Source organism: Ictidomys tridecemlineatus, chromosome 1 (assembly GCF_052094955.1).
Source record: "Ictidomys tridecemlineatus isolate mIctTri1 chromosome 1, mIctTri1.hap1, whole genome shotgun sequence".
Taxonomy (NCBI): Eukaryota; Metazoa; Chordata; class Mammalia; order Rodentia; family Sciuridae; genus Ictidomys; species Ictidomys tridecemlineatus.
The window spans coordinates 122,335,400-122,354,367 of NC_135477.1; the positions used below are offsets into that span (position 1 = coordinate 122,335,400).

An 18,968-nucleotide genomic window follows, 5' to 3' on the forward strand; every position below is an offset into this window, starting at 1 on the left:
TTATGTGGTGCTGAGGATTGAACCCATTGCCTCATATTTGCTAGGCAAGCACTCTACCACTGAGCTATAACCCCAGCCCCGCAAAGCCTTATTTTTGAGGCATAGTTATAAGCTGATTTTGATATGGTATAGTTTGGGTAGAATATTTTTGTTTCTGGGTAAAATGAAAGATTGGGGTAACTCCCTGACTACCCTGTAGAACAACTGAGTTTGGGGAAAGTTGCCATGTCACAAAAGTATATGATGGAATAGTTTTGTACCTCAGGACAAAATAAGAAGACCTTATCTTACAAGTGGGCTGAGATTTGCCATACATTGACATGAATCTTTATGGGTCCTTTTGGTAAGAATTTAAAGAGGCGATGTCTCTTGATTTTATATGAAAGGTTTGTGGGTCTAGAGTGGAGAAATTAAAATAAGCTTCCAAATAACTTCTTTCCTTAAGTCAAAATAGAAGCTCTGAATTTTTAAGCTTGTTTGTGATGGAACAAAGGGCCTGTATTTGTCAATTGAGGTACATTTTGTTTAACATTTATTTATTTATTTATTTATTTAGTTAGTTAGTTAGTTATCAGGAATTGAAACTCAGGGGCACTTAAACCACTGAGTCACATCCCCAGCCCTATTTTGTATTTTATTTAGAGACGGGGTCTCACTGAGTTGTTTAGCGCCTCACAATGCTGAGGCTGGCTTTGCACTTGAAGTCCTCCTGTCTCAGCTTCTTGAGCTGCTGGAATTACAGGTGTACCACTGCACCCAGCTCATAATTTTTAGTTTTTTTTAAAAGGAAACTTATAGAATAGTTTTAGATTTATAAAAAAACTACAAAGGTAGCATAGAGTTCCCATATATCCTATACCAAATTTCCCGTTAATACTGAACGTTAGTATGGTGCATTTGTCACAATAATTAACCAGTGTGGATATATTTTTAATTACAGTCCATATTTCATTCAGAGTTTTTCCTTTATGTCCATTTTCTGTTCCAGGGTCCAATCCAGGATACCACATTATTACATTGTCACCATGTCTTAATTGTCAAAATCCATTTTTATTGTTAGTGCTGTATAAACATCATTATATCTTAAAACACCTAGATTGACCAGGAGCTGAAAAACTTTTCTTTTTTTTTTAATTTTATAATTCTCTTTCCTTTTTGAGAGAGAGAATTTTTAATATTTATTTATTTAGTTCTCGGTGGACACAACATCTTTGTTGGTATGTGGTGCTGAGGATCGAACCCCGGCCGCACGCATGCCAGGCGAGGGCGCTACTGCTTGAGCCACATCCCCAGCCCCATGAAAAACTTTTCTTGAAGGCTAATTGATCACCTAGTCCTAGCAGGTACGATAAATCAATGATCAAGGTCTTCCAATCAGTTTTTCCTCAGGATACTTCATTGCTGCATGTGCAGCTTTAGGCTTACTTGGATGGTCATTTTCCTGCTCAGATTTATTGGGGGGAGGTGGTCATTAAACCCTGGACAAGTTGATCAGACTATCCTGTGGATCAGCTGGGCCCACATGGCTTTGCACTGAGAGAACTAGCTTGCTGTTTCAGCTAAAACTTGAAGAGCTTGGAGTGCTATTCTTTCTGTCTAGAGATGTGGCAAACAGAAAAGATTTGGAAACCATCTTTCCAGGCCTGTAGCATTGTCAATAAGGTCATTTTTTAGTAGTAGAGGGCTCTAGTTTACATTAGAAATCCCATAATATACCTGCTGTTTATTTTTCTGTCAAGAGTAGTGAGTTAATCAGGTAAGAATCTTGAGGTGGTTCATATGGTTTCATTGACTGGAATTTGGATCTCCCACTAAATATTAACTTTATTATAAGCATCACCAACAGGTGGCAGCAGTTCCCCTGCTATAAAAATAGAGTGGCCTAGGAGACCTGTGGGGCAAGACTCTAGTCCTGGCTACTCTGGGAGGCTGAGATAGTAAGATCACTTGAGTCTAGCAGTTCAGGACCAACTTGGACAAAATGGTGAGACAAACAAACATAACATACACAGAGTGATGAGTTAAGCTAGGAATAGTATTTTGTTAACAGAAGCAGACTTAATTTCTGGGATTATAATTTTCCTCATTGTATTTCATCATAGTATCTTTTATACCTTGGGAGACAGAATATGACAATATCAGCAAGGCAGGAAGAGTAGTATTACCAAAACTTTTAGGCCACTTAAAATTTACTTGATCCATAGTTGCTATCTTATTCAGTTGTTCCACAATGGCAAGTATTATGCCTAACAGGTACACTATCTTCAGCTACTAATGGAAGGCAATTAAGTTATTTATCAAGCTCCTGAGTAGGACCAAATAATTGTACCAATGTGATGCCCACTGATGCTGGTTAAAAAGAAGAAGACAATTTGTTCCCTAAACTTGGCTGAATAAAAAAATTGATCAGCAGACCAGGATGAGGTTTTGTGGTCAGAAGGCTGGCTCTAGGAACTTTAGGGATGTTCTTCACAGATATTATGGTGCTTATCAACTTTCAGCACCCATAGTCTAGACTTTGTTCAATTACTCGGTGGCTTGAAGATTCACCACTCCAAGCATTCCCATATTTTTCTGAGCCACAGGATGCTTTGGAGAAGATTGTGCACATTGAAAACTTTGTGAGATTCTGATGCTCATGTAGCTAGCAGAGTTAGCACAGTTATTTCTTTAACTTGCTTATACTGTTTTATCCCATTATAAAAACAACTCCCAAAAAATAAAAAATAAACTTATACAACATAAGATTTTTAAAGCAACTATGTATCTTACTCTCAATCCATTCTACTTTTGCAACTTATTATACTTCCTTGAATAATTCACTCATTTAACAAATAATGAGCACCTCATAATGGGCCTATTTTTCTAGTTGCTGAGAACATAGCAATGAATAAAATGGATGTACTGTCCCTGTCCTTGTGAACTTAAATTCTGATGGATAGAGACGGACAATAGGCAAACTATATAGGTCACCAGAAGATAAGTGTCAGTGGAAAGAAGTCAAGGAGGAGATAGGGAGTTAGGGGAAGCAGGGCAGTGCTGGATTTTTAAAAATTTTTTATTTTTTGGTACCAAAGATTGAACCCAAGGGTGCTTAACCACTGAGCTACATCCCCAGCCCTTTTTTGGTGTGTGTTGTGGGCATATTAGGGATTTAACTCGGGGTCACTTGACCACTGAGGCACACCCCAAGTCCAGGTATAGACACCAGGGCAAATGCCCTTGGGATGGGGACACATTAGAGGGCTCTAGGAACAATATAGTAAGCAGTAAGGGCTGAAATAGACCAAGGAAGGAAGAACAGTAAGAGATAGGACGTGAATGGGTAGTACTACAGACAGTTCCAGGGCTTGAGTGAATTTAGAAGACTTTGCACAGAGGAGTAATGTGGTCTGAGTTAGGTTTTAGGGGTGAGCAAGCTTAGAAACCAGTTAGGCCATTTGTAGCAACTCAGGTAAGAAGTACAGATGGATTGTGCTAATGTGCCAGCAGAATTTGGGGAATTGGATCCTGGCATGATGGCACATAGTTATAATCCCAGGGCCTTGGGCAGCTCAGGCAGGAGGATCACAGGTTCAAGGTTTCGATCTTCAGTACCCCAATAATACAAAAAAAAATTATTGAGAATTAGATTCTGTACTTAGCTTGAAGGCAAAACTAATAAGATTTGCTCATAGACTGCATATATATTGAGAGATAGTGAAGCATCAGGGTTGATTTCTAGGTGTTCTGAGCAATTGTGATGGAGAAGACTATGTAGACAGCATGGGTTTGTGGGTGAAGATTAGGAATTTAGTTGTGGGAAAGTATGTTGGAGATGCCTGGTAGTTATCCCAGCAGAGATGTTAAATAGGCAGGTAGAGATTCATGCTAGAGATAAAAATATTGGAGACAACATATAGATGATCTTTAAAGCCAAGAGACTAGATGAGCTAGCTTATCAAAGGAGTAAGTTGTATATAGAGAAAGGGCCAAGGACTGGCCCAAATGCTAAGAGGCTGAGGAAATGAGGAAGAACCAGCAAAGGAGACAGGGAATGGTCAGGTCGGTAAGGGAAGGAAACCAGCAGTGTGTGCTGTCCTGGAAGTCAAGTTAAGTTTGAAGGGAGGAGGAATCAATTGTGTCAGATGCTGCACATAAGTAATATGAGCTCTAATAATCAAGCAATCAGTGTTAAGGTCATTGGGAGACTTTGATAGGTGCTGTTCGAGTGGAGGGAGATGAAAATCTGGAGTGTATTTGAGAAAGAAAGGGATGTTCTCACAACAGGTAAAAAGCTAAACAAACTGAACAGTTTCTAAAAAGGAAAGGGATGGGGAACAGTTAGCCTACCTAAGGCAGAAACTTCTGGAGCCAGTGATTGAATTTAAACCAATTACTGAGGACTGAGTGTGGACCACCTTGAGAATTAAAAACCCCGAGCCAGCTGGGCATGGTGGCGCATTCCTGTAATCCTGGTGAGTTGGGAGGCTGAGGCAGGAGGATTGCAAGTTCCAGGCCAGTTTGGGCATATGGGTGTGTGTGGTGGTGGGAACTTGTGGACATTATTTTCTATTCTGTTTTCAAGGTCATCAGTCCAGAAAAGCTGACGGAGTGGCTTGAGACCTTATGAATTGGTCTTCAAGGAGACTCAAAGGAGTGTGCATGATTACTAGTCTGATTACCTGATGGCATTAGGGCTCCCTTGAGGTTCAAGTAACTCCATTCTGTTTTACTTACCCACTGTCTCATCACAGTCACAGAGTGCCTTGTTGACACTTAGGCAGGCTTCACTAGCATTTTGTCACACTAAGTTAGACTTCCTTCTTAGTAGGCCAGTGGGCTAACCCATCATCATGTAATATGCTACTTTCCTTGCTTCTCATGTATGATTGCTACTCTTGGGGAGCATGCTTCTTGTTCAGCAAACAGTGGTGTCTTCTATGACACTGTTATGGTGCGGGATAGAGTAGGATTTAGCAAAGTCTGCCTTCATGGAGCTTCAATTGAATGGAGAAATCCTGTCAGTAAATGGTTCTGAGAAAAAAGAGCAGGGCAGGGAGGGCAGCCTTCAGAGATTGCTACTTTGTATTGTAGGGTCAGGGAAGATCTAACAAATGGCATTTGAATATTTTCAGAGACGGGAAAGGAGGAGGAAGAATAGGCCACAGCAGTGCATCTGTACTTATGAGCAGACTACATAGGAAGAAGGAAGATGACACCTTTTTATGTCCATGCTGCCACTATTGACCAAATGTTATACTTTAAACACATTCTATCCACACTTCCTGAAACACTACTCTTTGTACACTTAATACTACGTTTTCCCTTTTTGAGTATCAGACTTTCAGTTTTATAGATTCAGCACGTCACTGTAGACTGTATTTAGTATTTTTAGTCAAATTATCACAACCTGGTCAGTGGAGTCCAGTTTAACTGGCTGTTTTGTCTTTTCAACACTACCTTAGACACCCCTGAAAACACCCTTGTTTTCTTTTTCTTTTTCTAAATATTTATTTTTTAGTTTTAGGTGAACACAATATCTTTATTTTACATTTATGTGGTGCTGAGGATCGAACCCAGTACCTTATGCATGCTAGGCAAGCGCTCTACCAGAGCCACAACCCCAGCCCAAGCACCCTTGTTTTCTAGGAACAAGATACTTCAGGTCCACCACCATGATCCCTGACCCAAAACATAATTAGGTCCTCTCCAACAAGCCTGGGGTAGATTGGAGGTTTAAACTGGCCCAGAGGTGCAAGTCCCACTTGATTCACATAAGTACTGGTATTAGAAGGATGATCCTGCTGTTGGGCCACCAGGGAAGCAGATTGAGATCAGATCTCTTCAAGGTCTCAAGTTCATACAGATGTCTCCAGTTTGGCTGTCATTTCTAAATCCTTTTTCTTTAAATTCTACTACAGTTAATTTTATCTTGACTGGATAAACAAAATGTGGTATGTCCACACAACGGAATACTAATAAAAAAGAATGGACAATTGCTGTGTTATGTGGACCACCTCAAAAAATATGCTTAGACTGGGGAAACACCATAGTGGAAGAGTGCTTAGCATGCACAAGTTCCTGAGTTCAATAACCAGCAACACAAAACACACATAACTACCAAAGATGTTATGCTGAATCAAAGAAGTCGGACACAAAAGATGTTATAAATTCCATTTATATGAAATGTCTAAGAAGGGTAGGGATATAACTCAGCGGCAGAGTATGTACTTAGCACATATATACAAGGCTCTAGGTTCAATCCCCAGCACTGCCTCCCTACAAAAATATGTCCAGGAAAGGTCAGTCTATAGACAAAGAGCATATCAGTGACCACCTGGGACTGGAGGCAGAAGCAAGGAGCTTTGTGGAATGATGAAGAGGATCACACCACTCCACACACCTAAAAATCAATGGATTTATATCAAGTGGATTTTACTGGCATGTAAATTATACTCCAATAAAATAAAAACCCTTCTTATTTATATGTCCTTAATTATATGACCAAAGATAATTCTTTACCTAGAACTTTAACACAAAAAAAATTGTATTTTTGCATAACTTGCAGATATTTTTGCAGTGCGGGGGATTGAAACCAGGGCCTCACATGTGCTAGATAAGCATGTTACCAATGCTACATCCCCGGCTCCTATCATATTTTTAATAGCCATTATCCCTGCTTAAATCTCAAGTATAGCCACAATATGAAAATGTATTGCTCATCTGTTTATTCCCACCTTTTTTCACATAGGTGCTTCATTTTTATAAAAATCTTTTTTCACCCTGATGATTAAGACCAACAGACTGTTACTATGCTGGTGATCTTCCTGCAAGCTCTTGTGAGGACTCAGTGTGAAGCTTGGTTCACCAGCTACTTACAAAATTTATCAATTTTGGAAACAAAACTTCAGAAGACAACCTTCTGAACTTCGGAGGTAGAAATCCACAAATGACACACTTTATTGAAAATATTGGATTTAATAGAAAAAATCACATTGTAAACAAGTCCACTGATTGATTAGCTTAACATAGAATGACAGCACAATCACGTATAAAAGCTAAAGGACGAGATGCTGATGCCAAAGGCAGCACTTAAAGAGAGGCCTGAGCCAGAATTTTCCCAGAAATAAGCAGCAGTAGCTTCAAACAGGCACCAGAACAGGGAGGCTGAGGCAGCAACCACTCCACAAAGGCTTAAGGGCATAAGAGGAAGACAGCAACAAAATATTTAGCAGGGAGGGCTGAAGGACAAATGGGCAAAGGGTTTTTGTTTTTTGAAATTTTTTGTGGTGCTGTAAACAGAACCCAGGGCTTCATGCACACTAGGCAAATGCCACATCCACAGCCCAGGCTTGTAATTCTTGATGTTCTGACATCAGATCCTACCACACAAACCTGAGAGGGTTAGAGGAGCAGGGTATGTTAAATGGGGCAACAATACTAAAAGTATCTGGTGTGTGGCCTTGGCACTCAACTCTGAGGGAGGCAGGAGAGTGTGGCATTTGTGTGTAGTGACTAAACTCAGAACTGAGCTGCTTTCTGCCCCAGCACCTTGTCTGATCACAACACTGAAGCTGTAGAAGTGTCTGTTGCCCTGGTGCGTCTCCTCCTTACTGATGAGTATGTAAGAGACCTCTGACAAAAACACAGGGCTCTAGAGGGAAAAGGTTTCTACCTCTCTCCTTTTGGGTCATGGATAGACCCCTGGAATAGCCCCAGCCACCCAAATCCTCCTCCAAGGAGTCCTCCCAGTTCATGGAAAAGCCACCTTGAGAGCAGAAAAACAACTAGGAGAAAGAGAGTAAGAACAGTTTCTTTCTGTGGTACTTGTTACTGACCAGAGAAGCTGCTACCTTGTATGTCATTTAGATATCAAGTGCATACCTTAACCTGAAGCAGCAGTTCTCACATAAGGGGCAGGCTTGCACAAGAGGAGGTCTCAAGACTCCAAAGAGATTGAGTCCAAAATACACAAGCCCCTAATTCCCACCCTCTAATAGGTGCACATAAGGATAGAAATTCCTGACAGGAGTGTGTTGTACACATGAACGGTGGCTAAGGCAGAACAAAAAGCCAAGAAGCCCTAACATGGGTGTGGTGGACAACATGATGGAGAACACTGTTCAGAGACCGTTTCTGATTAAGTTACATGTCATTCCACAGCTGAACTCCATGACAAGGCTTCTAGCCTCGGAACCAAGAAGAGTAAGTTCACCTACTTACTGCAGTAACCATACTGGACTAAAGAAAAAACAATTCTGTTCTCCTAAAGAAAATTTCCTATGAGGTACTTGATAGTAGGTCCCAGCATAGGCTAATCACTGTATGGTTTCTTAGAAGACTGGCTTTTCTCAATTTCTTTCTCTTTGATACTGTACAGGGGGTCCACCAACTTGTTATGAACAAGCATTAAACCTATAAAAAAAAAAGTAGTTAATGCAGATAGAGGCAAGAATTCCATGATGATCAACAAGAACTTCTAGAAGCTCTCCAATTTTGTCCTAGAACTGACACTCTTATCTTTCTGATCTCCAAATCATGAAAACATTAAGAGCAGGAAAAGTTTGTTCCTCCCAGTGAATGAGAGTTCATGGAAGTTCTGTCAACACAACCACAAGGACAGCTGACTATTTAAAGGTTAATCTTTTCAACAAAGAAAAATTCCTAATTTACCTTCCTATTTATTAGATGAGAGTGTTCATGTAATTTGCCTAAAGCAGGAGGTGTACCAGGGATCGAAGCTTGGGCTTTACGTGTGCTTGGCAAACTCCCACTGAGCTACACCCAACCCTCTAGTAAGTATCCTTTTAAAGTAAAAGAAAGATCCTGTAGATCTTCACTTCAAGGCACGTCAGGACCTTGACTTAAGGGGAAAGATGTGTATGAGATCTAGACTGAGAACACCTAAGACTCAATGTCATCACAAGGAGATCACACACAGTTCTTTAACTAAAACTTTGGGTTTTGTTTTTGTTTTTGTTTTTTGCCACCTCAGAGCAAACATCTCCAGAAGTGGACCCTTGCAGTCATGGATGGTAGAGAAATGACTGTATTATGAGGCAGTAGGGTCTGATTTTTGAGATTCTAGGTGTCCATTAAAATGGCCAAAGTGAGGGCTGGGAATGTAATTCAGTGGTGGAACACTTGTCTAGCATGTGGAGAAACCGAGTTCCATCCCCAGCACAGGAGAGGGGGTCCAGGGATTGAATGAGCTAGGTGTGGTGGCACACACCTGTAATCTCAGCAACTCAGGAAGCTGAGGCAGAAGGATCACAAGTTTGAGGTCAGCTTTAGCAACTTGGTGAGACCTTGATTCAAAAAATAAAAAGGGCTGGGGATGTACAGCTCGGTTATAGAGTGTGCCTGGTTCAATCCCCAGTACACAAAAATAAAAAAATAGAATGGCCAGAATGAAAACAAAATCCATTCCTCATTCCTAGCATGCTTGGGCTTGACTACCTCCTCCCATATCCACCCTCCCTCACCTTTGAAATACTTGACAGTCTTCACTTTCAGCTCCAAGGTGGCATCTTCATCACACACAAACACGGTGCAGGGATGCTGCTGGAAGGCAGACACGGTCCACATATGGTTCACCCCCTCCTCAATGGCCTTGTACAAAGCAAAAGCCTTGTGAGCGCCTGTGATGAGGATCATAACCTGGGGATGAGAAAGCAAGCCCATGATAGAGCAGCCCAGACAACAAATGCTAAGAGGATTATTTTTTTATTGCTAGTCCTCTACATCTTATCACACAAACTCCTACCTTTTAGGAAAAGGAAATAAGGCTCCAGGAAGTTAAGTAACTTGCCCAGGGTCATTTGTGACTTGAGTCTATGCTCTTGACCACCACCACATGACAGTGCCTCCAGACAACTTTAATGAAACTGTGAAGGTGCCCTGTGCCGTGCACAGGCCCACACAGGTCATCCCAATAGCTAGATCAGCTTTCGCAGTGTGTGAAAGAGGCCTCTGCCTGCACCAGCTACCCTGTGGTTTTAGAAACAATGCCAGGAGTTACCTGTGGGTCCCTTAAGGTTGAATCCCAGAAAGGGATTCCCTTCATTTGATCTCTTTCAGTTCACAGCATTTAACCTGACTTGAAGTGATACAGTAGATATTCCACCTAACAGTTCAATTATCAAGAGCATAAGTGCCAAAAAGTGATCCTAAAGAATTCAGCTCTACAGATATCTTTCCATTTTAATACACTTGTGCCATGGAGTTGTGAATAGAATTTACTGATCGTTCCTCTCTCTACTTCTCCCTCTCTTTAATATTTTTTAGTTGTAGATGGACACAATATGTTTATTTTTTATGTGGTGCTGAGGATCAAACCCAGAGCCTCAGTGTGAAGCAAGTACTCCACCACTGAGCTACAGCCTACAGCCCCTGCCACAACTCTCCCTCTCTTTTTTTTTAAAATTTTTTTTTTTTTTTTAAAGAGAGTGAGAGAGAGAGGGACAGAGAGAGAGAGAGAGAGAATTTTTTAACATTTATTTATTTTTTTCCTTAGTTCTCGGCGGACACAACATCTTTGTTGGTATGTGGTGCTGCTGAGGATCGAACCCGGGCCGCACACATGCCAGGCGAGCGCGCTACCGCTTGAGCCACATCCCCAGCCCCCTCCCTCTCTTAAAAGAGGCACAGAGAGAACCCAACTGAAGTTCAGAACCCTTCAGCAACTCTAAGCTCATTTTAGAAGAGATTTTCCTGATTTCCAGCCCAGATATTCCCCAGACCATATACCTTCACTAGATAAGGATGGCCCCCAAACTGTCACGTTTATAAGCAGCAAGCAGAGTGACCCCCTAGCTACTGATTCAGGGTTACCCAGTGGAAATCTAGGAGACATCATTCATTTCACAGAAATTCACTATATAATTAGGGAACTTTTCCACTGACTTAGATGTTTGTTTATAGACCTGGGAAAAGAAATTTGAAGCTAAAATGTCTCCAGTCACTCACTGAATGTATCTCACAAAGGAATAGAAAATATTTCTAAAATTCTAATGAAAGCAGTAAGGACACTGGAACCACACAGACAGACAGACAGACAGACACACACACACACACCAAATGATAACCAATTTTCTAGGAGAAAAACTCCCTAAATTCAGTTCAAGACACTTTTTTTTTTTTTTTTTGGTGGTACTGGGGATTGAATCCAAGGCTTTGTGCATGCTAGGCAATTGCTCTGCCACTGGCTATATCCCCAAAGCCTTAAAGACTTATCTTTTAATCACACTTCACTACATTTATTATTCCTGAGCACAGGGCCATAATCATCACATCCTTGGATTGCAGGAGAAGCATTCTTTCAAATAGTGACCAACTTCAGGGACACCAAGAGGGTCCCTTCTCAGTGCCTAGGCAAGTACAAATTCACATTCCCACATTAGTTGTGCTGGGGTTCTCTCTGCCGGTGAGAAGCATGGAAGTGGAACATCAGCAGAGGCCAAGGTCAGGTAGCAGCCCCTGGTCAATTAGCCAAAGACACACAAAAACTGCTTACTGGATTTACCCACACTGGGAACAATGATTACCTCCAAAGAAGGGAGAGAAACAGGACCAGCTGGGATTTTAGCCTTATTTATTACATCTTCATCTTTAATAAGAATATGTTCAGCTGTATAGCTATAATTAACAACAAAAAGACAAGCCCACTGGCCCCAACTCTAACAAAGGCTGGTGGACCCCTGCACCCTTACCTCTCTAGCATCCATGACAGTGCCTACACCCACTGTCAGGGCCATGGTGGGCACCTTGGCAAGATCACCATCAAAGAACCTAGCATTGGCCAGAATGGTGTCCATGGCCAATGTCTTCACACGAGTCCTAGACACCAGGCTGGAACCTGGCTCATTGAAGGCAATATGTCCATCGGGGCCGATGCCTAGAGAAAGAGACAGCCACAACAGTTCTGTGAGTCCTAGGAATCTACAATTTCAAAACTGGACAATCTCTCCTTCTCTAATTAGGGTCTGGGAAAAAAAAAATCCTTGAAAACTATCTCCTCATTTGTACTCTTGAGTTACAACTCTGCCCCCTCCTCACCATTTCTATCTGAGGCACAGACACTGTTAATTTGCTTCCACCTTCAGGAAGCTCAGTAAGGGGCACTCCAAATAGTTCCTGACCCCCCAGATTATTGGGAAGTATGACTTCTCTGTCTCCTGTCTACAGGGAAAACACACCCAGCACCTAGGCAGCGGGTGCCGAGTTCCGAAACCTCAGAATATGCAAGGTTTTTCCTCCCTACTCTTATAGAAGTTAGACCCAGAAAAAGTTAGTCCAATTTTATACCCCTGTGGGTGATGCCCAAGGTAGTAACATGTAGAATAGGAATAAGAACCTAAGTAGGAATAAGAGCCTAAGCCTCAGAGGTAGATTCCCTAGGGTCCCACCTTCTCACTGCTACTCACTGACCTTGATAAGTCACACAACTTCTCTGGGGTTCAGGTCCTATGGAAAGCATGCAAGGGCCATATGGAATCTTCTGAAACTACATGAGTCCATGATTTTAATGTTTAGGTAAATTACATGACTGATCCATAAAGCCTAAAGATTGGGGATAAAAGATCTGTGTCCAAATCTCAAACCTCTCAGTTTACATAAAGCATCAAAGTATAGAAACAGAAGGTGTCCATGATCACAGTTCCATCCTGAGCAACAGAGCCAGGGCTAGGACCCAAGACTCCCATTTTCTCTATGCCTTCCCTGCATCCACATGGTGATAGATGACCCCAATGTCACGAGCACAAAGAAGGCTTCATGGGGACAGGCTTGGCATCATGTCCTTGCCATACAATCCAGCCAGCCTGGGCCTGGACCTGGATATGTGCTGAGGAGTGCTAATAAGCTCACCTCCGACAAACAGCTCGATCCCACCTGCAGCCTTGATCTTCTGCTCAAAGGCATCACACTCAGCCTGCAGGTCAGCTGCATTCCCATCCAGAATGTGGGTGTTCTCTGGATGGATATCAATGTGCTTGAAGAAGTTGTTCCACATAAAGGAGTGGTAACTCTCTGGGTGGTCCCGAGGAAGGCCTGTGGGGTCAGAGACATTTAGTCATACCCAGGCTGTGCTAGAGCTCTCCTCCCAAGGAAGATGCCAGAACACTTAGGGGACTGTCCATCAGAAAGCCCTGGACACCAGCCCCCTGCCTCCCATCCTCCTGGGATAGGCTGAGCTGATGTCCATTAGGTATCCACTGACTATGGAGCTGGAACTGGGAAATCCCCTCATTCACAAGGGAATGACCATAGGCTGGAGGGTGGGAACACTCTGGGCTTCTGGAGGTAGCCTGGTCACCTGGGGTAGGACTGGGCTTATCTGGGAAAGGAAGCAAACATACCCCATCATTTATACCCTGCTCAATTTAAACCCCAACTTAAATACCAAGTGGCTAGAGAAAATTATCTCAGGGCTTATCAAAATGTATTTTTTTTTTAATCCAGAAAGAAAACTAATGTTTAAAATAAATGGTTAATGTTGAGCATTAAGAATATTTAAATTCAAGCCAGCTGTGGTGGCCTGTGTCTATAATCCCCATAATTCAATAGACTGAGACAGGAGGATGGTAAATTCCAGGCCAAACTCAGCAACTTATCAAAACTCTATCTCAAAATAAAAAGGGCTGGGGATGTAGCCCAGTGGTAGAGTACCCCAGTACAAAAAAAAATTAAAATAAGCCTTAAACATGAGAAAATCCAACACAGTGCTACAACATGGGATGAATCTTGAAGACATTCTCCTAGGTGAAAGGAGCCAGACATAAGACGTCAAATATTTTATGAATCTACTTATATGAGGTATCTAGGGAAATCAAATTCATGAAAGCAGAAAATAAAATGGTGGTTCCCAGAGCCTGGGGAAAACAGGAAACAGGGAGTTGTTTAATGGAAACAGAGTCTCAGTTTTATGAGATGAAAAGAATTCTGAGATTGGTTGCACAACTATGTGAATGTACTTACCACTACCATAGTGTACACATAAAAGTGCTTAAGATGTGTGTGTGTGTTGCCCAGGCTGGCTCAAGTGATCCTCCTGCCTTAGCCCCTAAATAGCTGGGACTACAGACTCAAACATCAACCTGGCATTTGAGATGGCAAATTTTATGTTGTATATATTTTACTACAATCCTTTTTTAAAAGAACATTTAAAGTGAAGCTACTATAATATGGGGAAGTGGGGAGCAGAAAGGTAATAGAAGACCAAGCCTCAGCTCCCCTCCAAGTGTACCCGGCAGAAAGGAGAGCTAAAGGAGCCAGGCATGGTGATGCACACCCGAAATCCCAGGGACTTGGGAGGCTAAGGCAGGAGGACTGCAAATTCAAGGCCAGGCTTAGAATTTAATGAGACCCCCATCCCCAAAATTAAAAGGGCTGGGTCATAGCTCAGTGGTAAAGTAACCCTGAGGTTCAATCCGCAGTCACACACACACACAAAACAAAAAAAAAAAAAAAAAGAAAAGAAAGAAAGAAAAAAGGGAAGTAGAGGATGCACACTAGAGAGAAAATATAGACAAAGAACCTTCGAACCACCCCAGCCAAGATTCTACTTACATGCATTTGTTCCAGAAAGAAATAGCACTGAGCTAGGAAGCAGACAAAGGGGAAGGAAGTACTCTAATATTAAGTATTCATTAAATGTTTACTATGTGCTAGAAGCCTCCATATCTGTGAGTATCATAATGCTTACAACCCATGAAGTCAACTTTATTAACTTCATTTTATAACTCAACTAAACCAAGGCTGAAAGAGAGAGGTTATCAATAACTGAGCCTATCACCAAATGTCACTGGTTCCTTGAGATGCTCCCATTTCTCTCCAGAGGTGAGCCTCTGAAAGAAGAACATGACTCCTGGAATCAGGTTAGAACCCTGAAAGAGAAAGACTTACCCACATACTCATCCATGTTGAAGGTCTTCACATATTTAAAGGACAGGTCTCCATTCTTGTAGTACTCAATCAGTTTCTTATAGCAGCCAAGTGGGGTGCTCCCTGCAAGAGGAAAATTAAAAACCTATCCAAATCAGATAGTCATTCATATTTTCAAAATCCATCAACAGCTTCTCATTTCACTATCAGTGGTAACCCGTCCTTACAAAGGCTCCACATTATTGGGCCCTTGGTTACCCCTCTGCATACCTTATCTTGCAAGAGTCACTTCACCTCAGGGCCTGTGCACATGCTATTCTAATGGGAATACTCTTCAGGTATCTGTACGGCTAACTCACTTCTTCAGGCCTCTCCTCTGTTACTTTCTCAGAATGGATTTCCCTGCCAATATATCCAACATGGCAAACCTCCATCTAAATACTCCCTATCCTTCTTTCCTGCTTCATTTTTCTCCCTCCTCCTTATTGATATCTAACATACTCCACACTTTGCTAATTAACTTGTCTATCTCTCCCACTATAATTTAAGCTTTGGAACACAGGAATTAATAACAAATCCTTTTGTTTGTTGCTGCATCCCCAGAGCTAAGAACTGCTTGGCTAACAGAGACACTTAATAAAAACATCTGCTGAATGAATGACAATGGAAACTCCCCCAGTCCCACCAAAAATAATCGACTGGTCCCTATGACAAGGAACCCACTTGGAAATGCTGTGCTGTTTAAAATGTGACAGGCAGCAAGGGGTCTGGTTCTGAAGGGCCTTCAATGCCACTCTGCAGAGCTTGGATCTGATTGTGTGATAACGGGAATTAGCAATGAGTTGCCTGATATAGAAGCCAGACTGATCAGGTGGAGGCTGGCTCACTCTAGATAGGAGACAGGATGTTAACACAACTCCAACAGGTTTGAGACACAGGTGGTTTCACAAGGTGCAGGCAGATACCACTCTCACAGAGCTCCAATGCAGAGTTCAGCAAACTTTGGTCCACAGGCCAAATTGGGCCTGCTGCCTATTTGTATGAGTTCATGAGTTAACTATGGTTCTTAGTCAGGTGCAGTGACACACACCTGTAAACCCAGCAATTCAGGAGGCTGAGGCAGGAGGATCACAAGTTCAAGGCCAGCTTCAGCAACTTAGCAAGGACCTAAGCAATTTAGTGAAACCCTGTCTTTAAAAAAATAAATAAGGATAGGGGATGGAACTCGGTGTTAACATGCCACTGGGTTCAATCTCCAATACAAAAAGGAAAAAAAAATTTAAGAAGGAATGGTTTTTACATTTTTAAAAATCAAAAGAATGGTGCATGCCTATAATCCCAGCTTAGGAGGCTGAGGCAGGAGATCACAAGTTCAAAGCCAGCCTCAGCAACTCAACAAGACCCTGTCTCTAAGTTAATTATAAAGGGCTGGGAAGGTGGCTCAGTGGTTAAGCACCCCTGGGTTCAAGTCCTAGTACCAAAAAAAAAAAATCAAAAGAATGTTTTGCAACATATGAAAATTTCAGTGTCTATAAGTAAAGTTTTACTGGCACACAGCCACTAAAAGTCACCAACCTATTATTGGTAGCTTTCATATTCCAGTGACAGAGTTGTGTAGTTGCAACAGGGAAGTCTAAAGTAATTTACTGTTTAGTCATTTACAGAAAAAGTTTCACAGCCCCTACTCCAGTGGATGAGTCAAGTAAGACCCATGGGGCAAATCCACCCAGCTGTGAAAGAAGTAATTAGGACATTCAGCTTGAGAAGCTGGAGTCAAATTATCTTCCTATAAAGGCAACATTCTGACCTTTTTTAAAAGAAACTGGGACTTTTTCCACTTAGATCTTGTGCATAATTAAACCTTACAGAGAATATTTGAATAACTATCTTCTCAATTCTCTCAGGAATGGTACTTAGCTAGCATCCCCCAAACACACATAAGATAAACTAATTATTTTCATAAAATGCATGCTTTAAGGAATCAGGACTTAGTTCTGCTAAGGCACCCTGAATGCCTTAATAGAGCTGACTTAGGATGTAGCCTAAAATCAAGTTCTTCCTGTCTAACTGTTCCAAGATTCTATAGGAACTATAGGCAACAACTAAACCAACCCATAAAGAAAGCCAGGTCCTCTGTTCTGTATGTAGAGTGGGCTCTGGTGTTCTCTCATAGCACCAATACCTTAAGTCCTCCTGTAAGTCCCTGGGCTGAACGAGCCCAGAACCTGACCCCTTAAAACCCTCTGATCCCACCATCTCCATTCCACAACACACCAGTGGGGAGTCCCATGGTGAAGTACTTGTCTGGTCCTGGGTTAAACTGGATGATGCGGTTCCTGATGTATTTGGCCGCCCACTCACTGGCCTGTGAATAGTGCTCCAGGATGATGAGCTTCATCTTGTTCTGCAGTGGGTAGATAGATGAGAAAAGGAACCAATGGCCCTCACTTTGAGTTCAGAGGAATAGGCTGGGCTGGGCACCTCTTCCACCCACCAGGAGGCGCTATTATGAGGGTAGACCAGGGTTCTCATCTCAGCTCCATTTACCAATGGTAGGAACTCATAAAGCACCCGCGTTCTATGAAGACATTTCCTATGTAAAAATGGGCACAGCAGTACCTACTCGCCAACTTCAGACAGGGAATAACAAATGAGAAAATGCTGGTAAACCCCACAGTATGTTGGCGATTATTCTCTTCTAGCTTGACTCAGTTCCCCTCCCACAGCCCTACAGGCTGGATACTCCACCCCATAGTCTTGCTCAAGAACTGGAGGGGCCCTAGGATCATCTAGGGCCAATGGAACAGGTGGGGGTGATGCTTTGCCTGGGGAGGTGTGTTCTTATTCAGCACTCGAAAAGGGGTACTCTCATCGACCGCCTTGCTTGGGGAACACTGTTGGGTCCTCAGTTTCCCCCAAAGCACAATCAGGTAAAGGTATCACTCCGGAAGGAAGGCACCCCCAGCACGGCAATCAATGGTGGGGAGTGGGGAGGCCGAAGAGGGGGTCGCCCGCGCGGAGGTGGTGGGGTTCAGTGTCCCTCCCACCCAGGTTACAACTTCGTCTCTCCTTCCAGCCCTCCTGGAAGGGGTGGAAGCGGTTCGCCGGGCCGCGCCTGGACGCGGGGGAACTGGGACAACGCCGGGACCCCTGCCCACCAGGAGGGTCCCGCCCTTCCCGCTCCCCACTTACGCACACGCCTCCCGAGGCTGCCGAGGCCACTGCGCCGGCCGACGGGCCTCGCTTTGGTCACGTGGCCGTGGTCACGCGGTATGCGCGCCGCCCCGCAGGCTGACTCAGCGGGCCGGCCCCCAGGCTCGACTTTGGCCAGCCCAGGACCTACGCTACCGCCAGCTAACGTGGGCCTGGAGCGAGCAAAGCCGAAATGGGCTGTGAGAAACACACTTGCGCGGTCAGGGCCTGATTTTGCACAGGAGGAGAGACTTGGAGGCTCCAGGTCCCTGGCTAGTAGGAGTCTCCTGGCCCCGTGCCCCCCCCCCCCCCCCCCCCCCCGCCTTAGTGCGGGGGATGGGAGGGGGGGGTTTACCCTGACGCTACCCGCTTTTCCTGTAGGTGGGATCTGTTGAGCTAGGTGCTACATTTTTGTTTTAAATATAACTGGGCTTTTTTGTGTTGTTTTTTTTTTGTTCCCTTTAAGATCAAACTTTGCAACAATATATACTAGACAAAGGGGCAGGAGCAGGAAGGGTGGCATTGTTAGACCAGGAGGCAAGAAAAGACCACTGACTCCAATTAAAATCAAATTAAAGCAAGCTTATTATTTGCACCTGCAGGGCTGCCTCTCGCCACAAAAATCTCAGGAATAAGACAGCAGGGCAGTTTTCTTGCAGCCTAACTTTACAGAGAAGTGGGGTTACAGATAACAAAAAAAGAAAAAAAAAGGCTAGTTTACATTTTTTGTTGGCCCTGATATCAGAATTTATGAAGGTAATCAGAGCCTCAGAGAGGGCCGTTATCTGGCCAGGGGAGGCCAAGATTTATGAGGCCTCACTAAAGTTTCAGAGAGGGCTGCTATCTGGTCAGAGAGCCTGGCATGGGTGAGTTCAAGGCACGGGCAGGCATTCCAAGCACGTTCAGAATTT

The 18,968-nt window shown here is 43.1% G+C and overlaps 1 protein-coding gene across 2 annotated transcripts; it reads right to left on the reverse strand.

Moving 5' to 3' along the window:
• Window positions 1–6,940: 6,940 nt before the first annotated feature.
• Gnpda1 (glucosamine-6-phosphate deaminase 1) lies at window positions 6,941–18,211 on the reverse strand. 2 transcript variants are annotated; one of them, XM_005324231.4, is made up of 7 exons: window positions 18,058–18,211; window positions 17,140–17,269; window positions 14,887–14,988; window positions 12,850–13,032; window positions 11,694–11,878; window positions 9,468–9,642; window positions 6,941–8,397 (listed from the first exon to the last, which is right to left on the reverse strand). In XM_005324231.4, the coding sequence occupies exons 2-7, from the start codon at window positions 17,261–17,263 to the stop codon at window positions 8,297–8,299; spliced, it is 870 nt and encodes a 289-aa protein (XP_005324288.1). In that variant the 5' UTR covers window positions 17,264–17,269; window positions 18,058–18,211; the 3' UTR covers window positions 6,941–8,296. The 2 variants fall into 2 exon arrangements, with proteins under 2 accessions (XP_005324288.1, XP_021581385.1); XM_021725710.3 differs by having other exon boundaries at window positions 18,062–18,187.
• Between the last annotated feature and the right edge of the window lie 757 nt (window positions 18,212–18,968).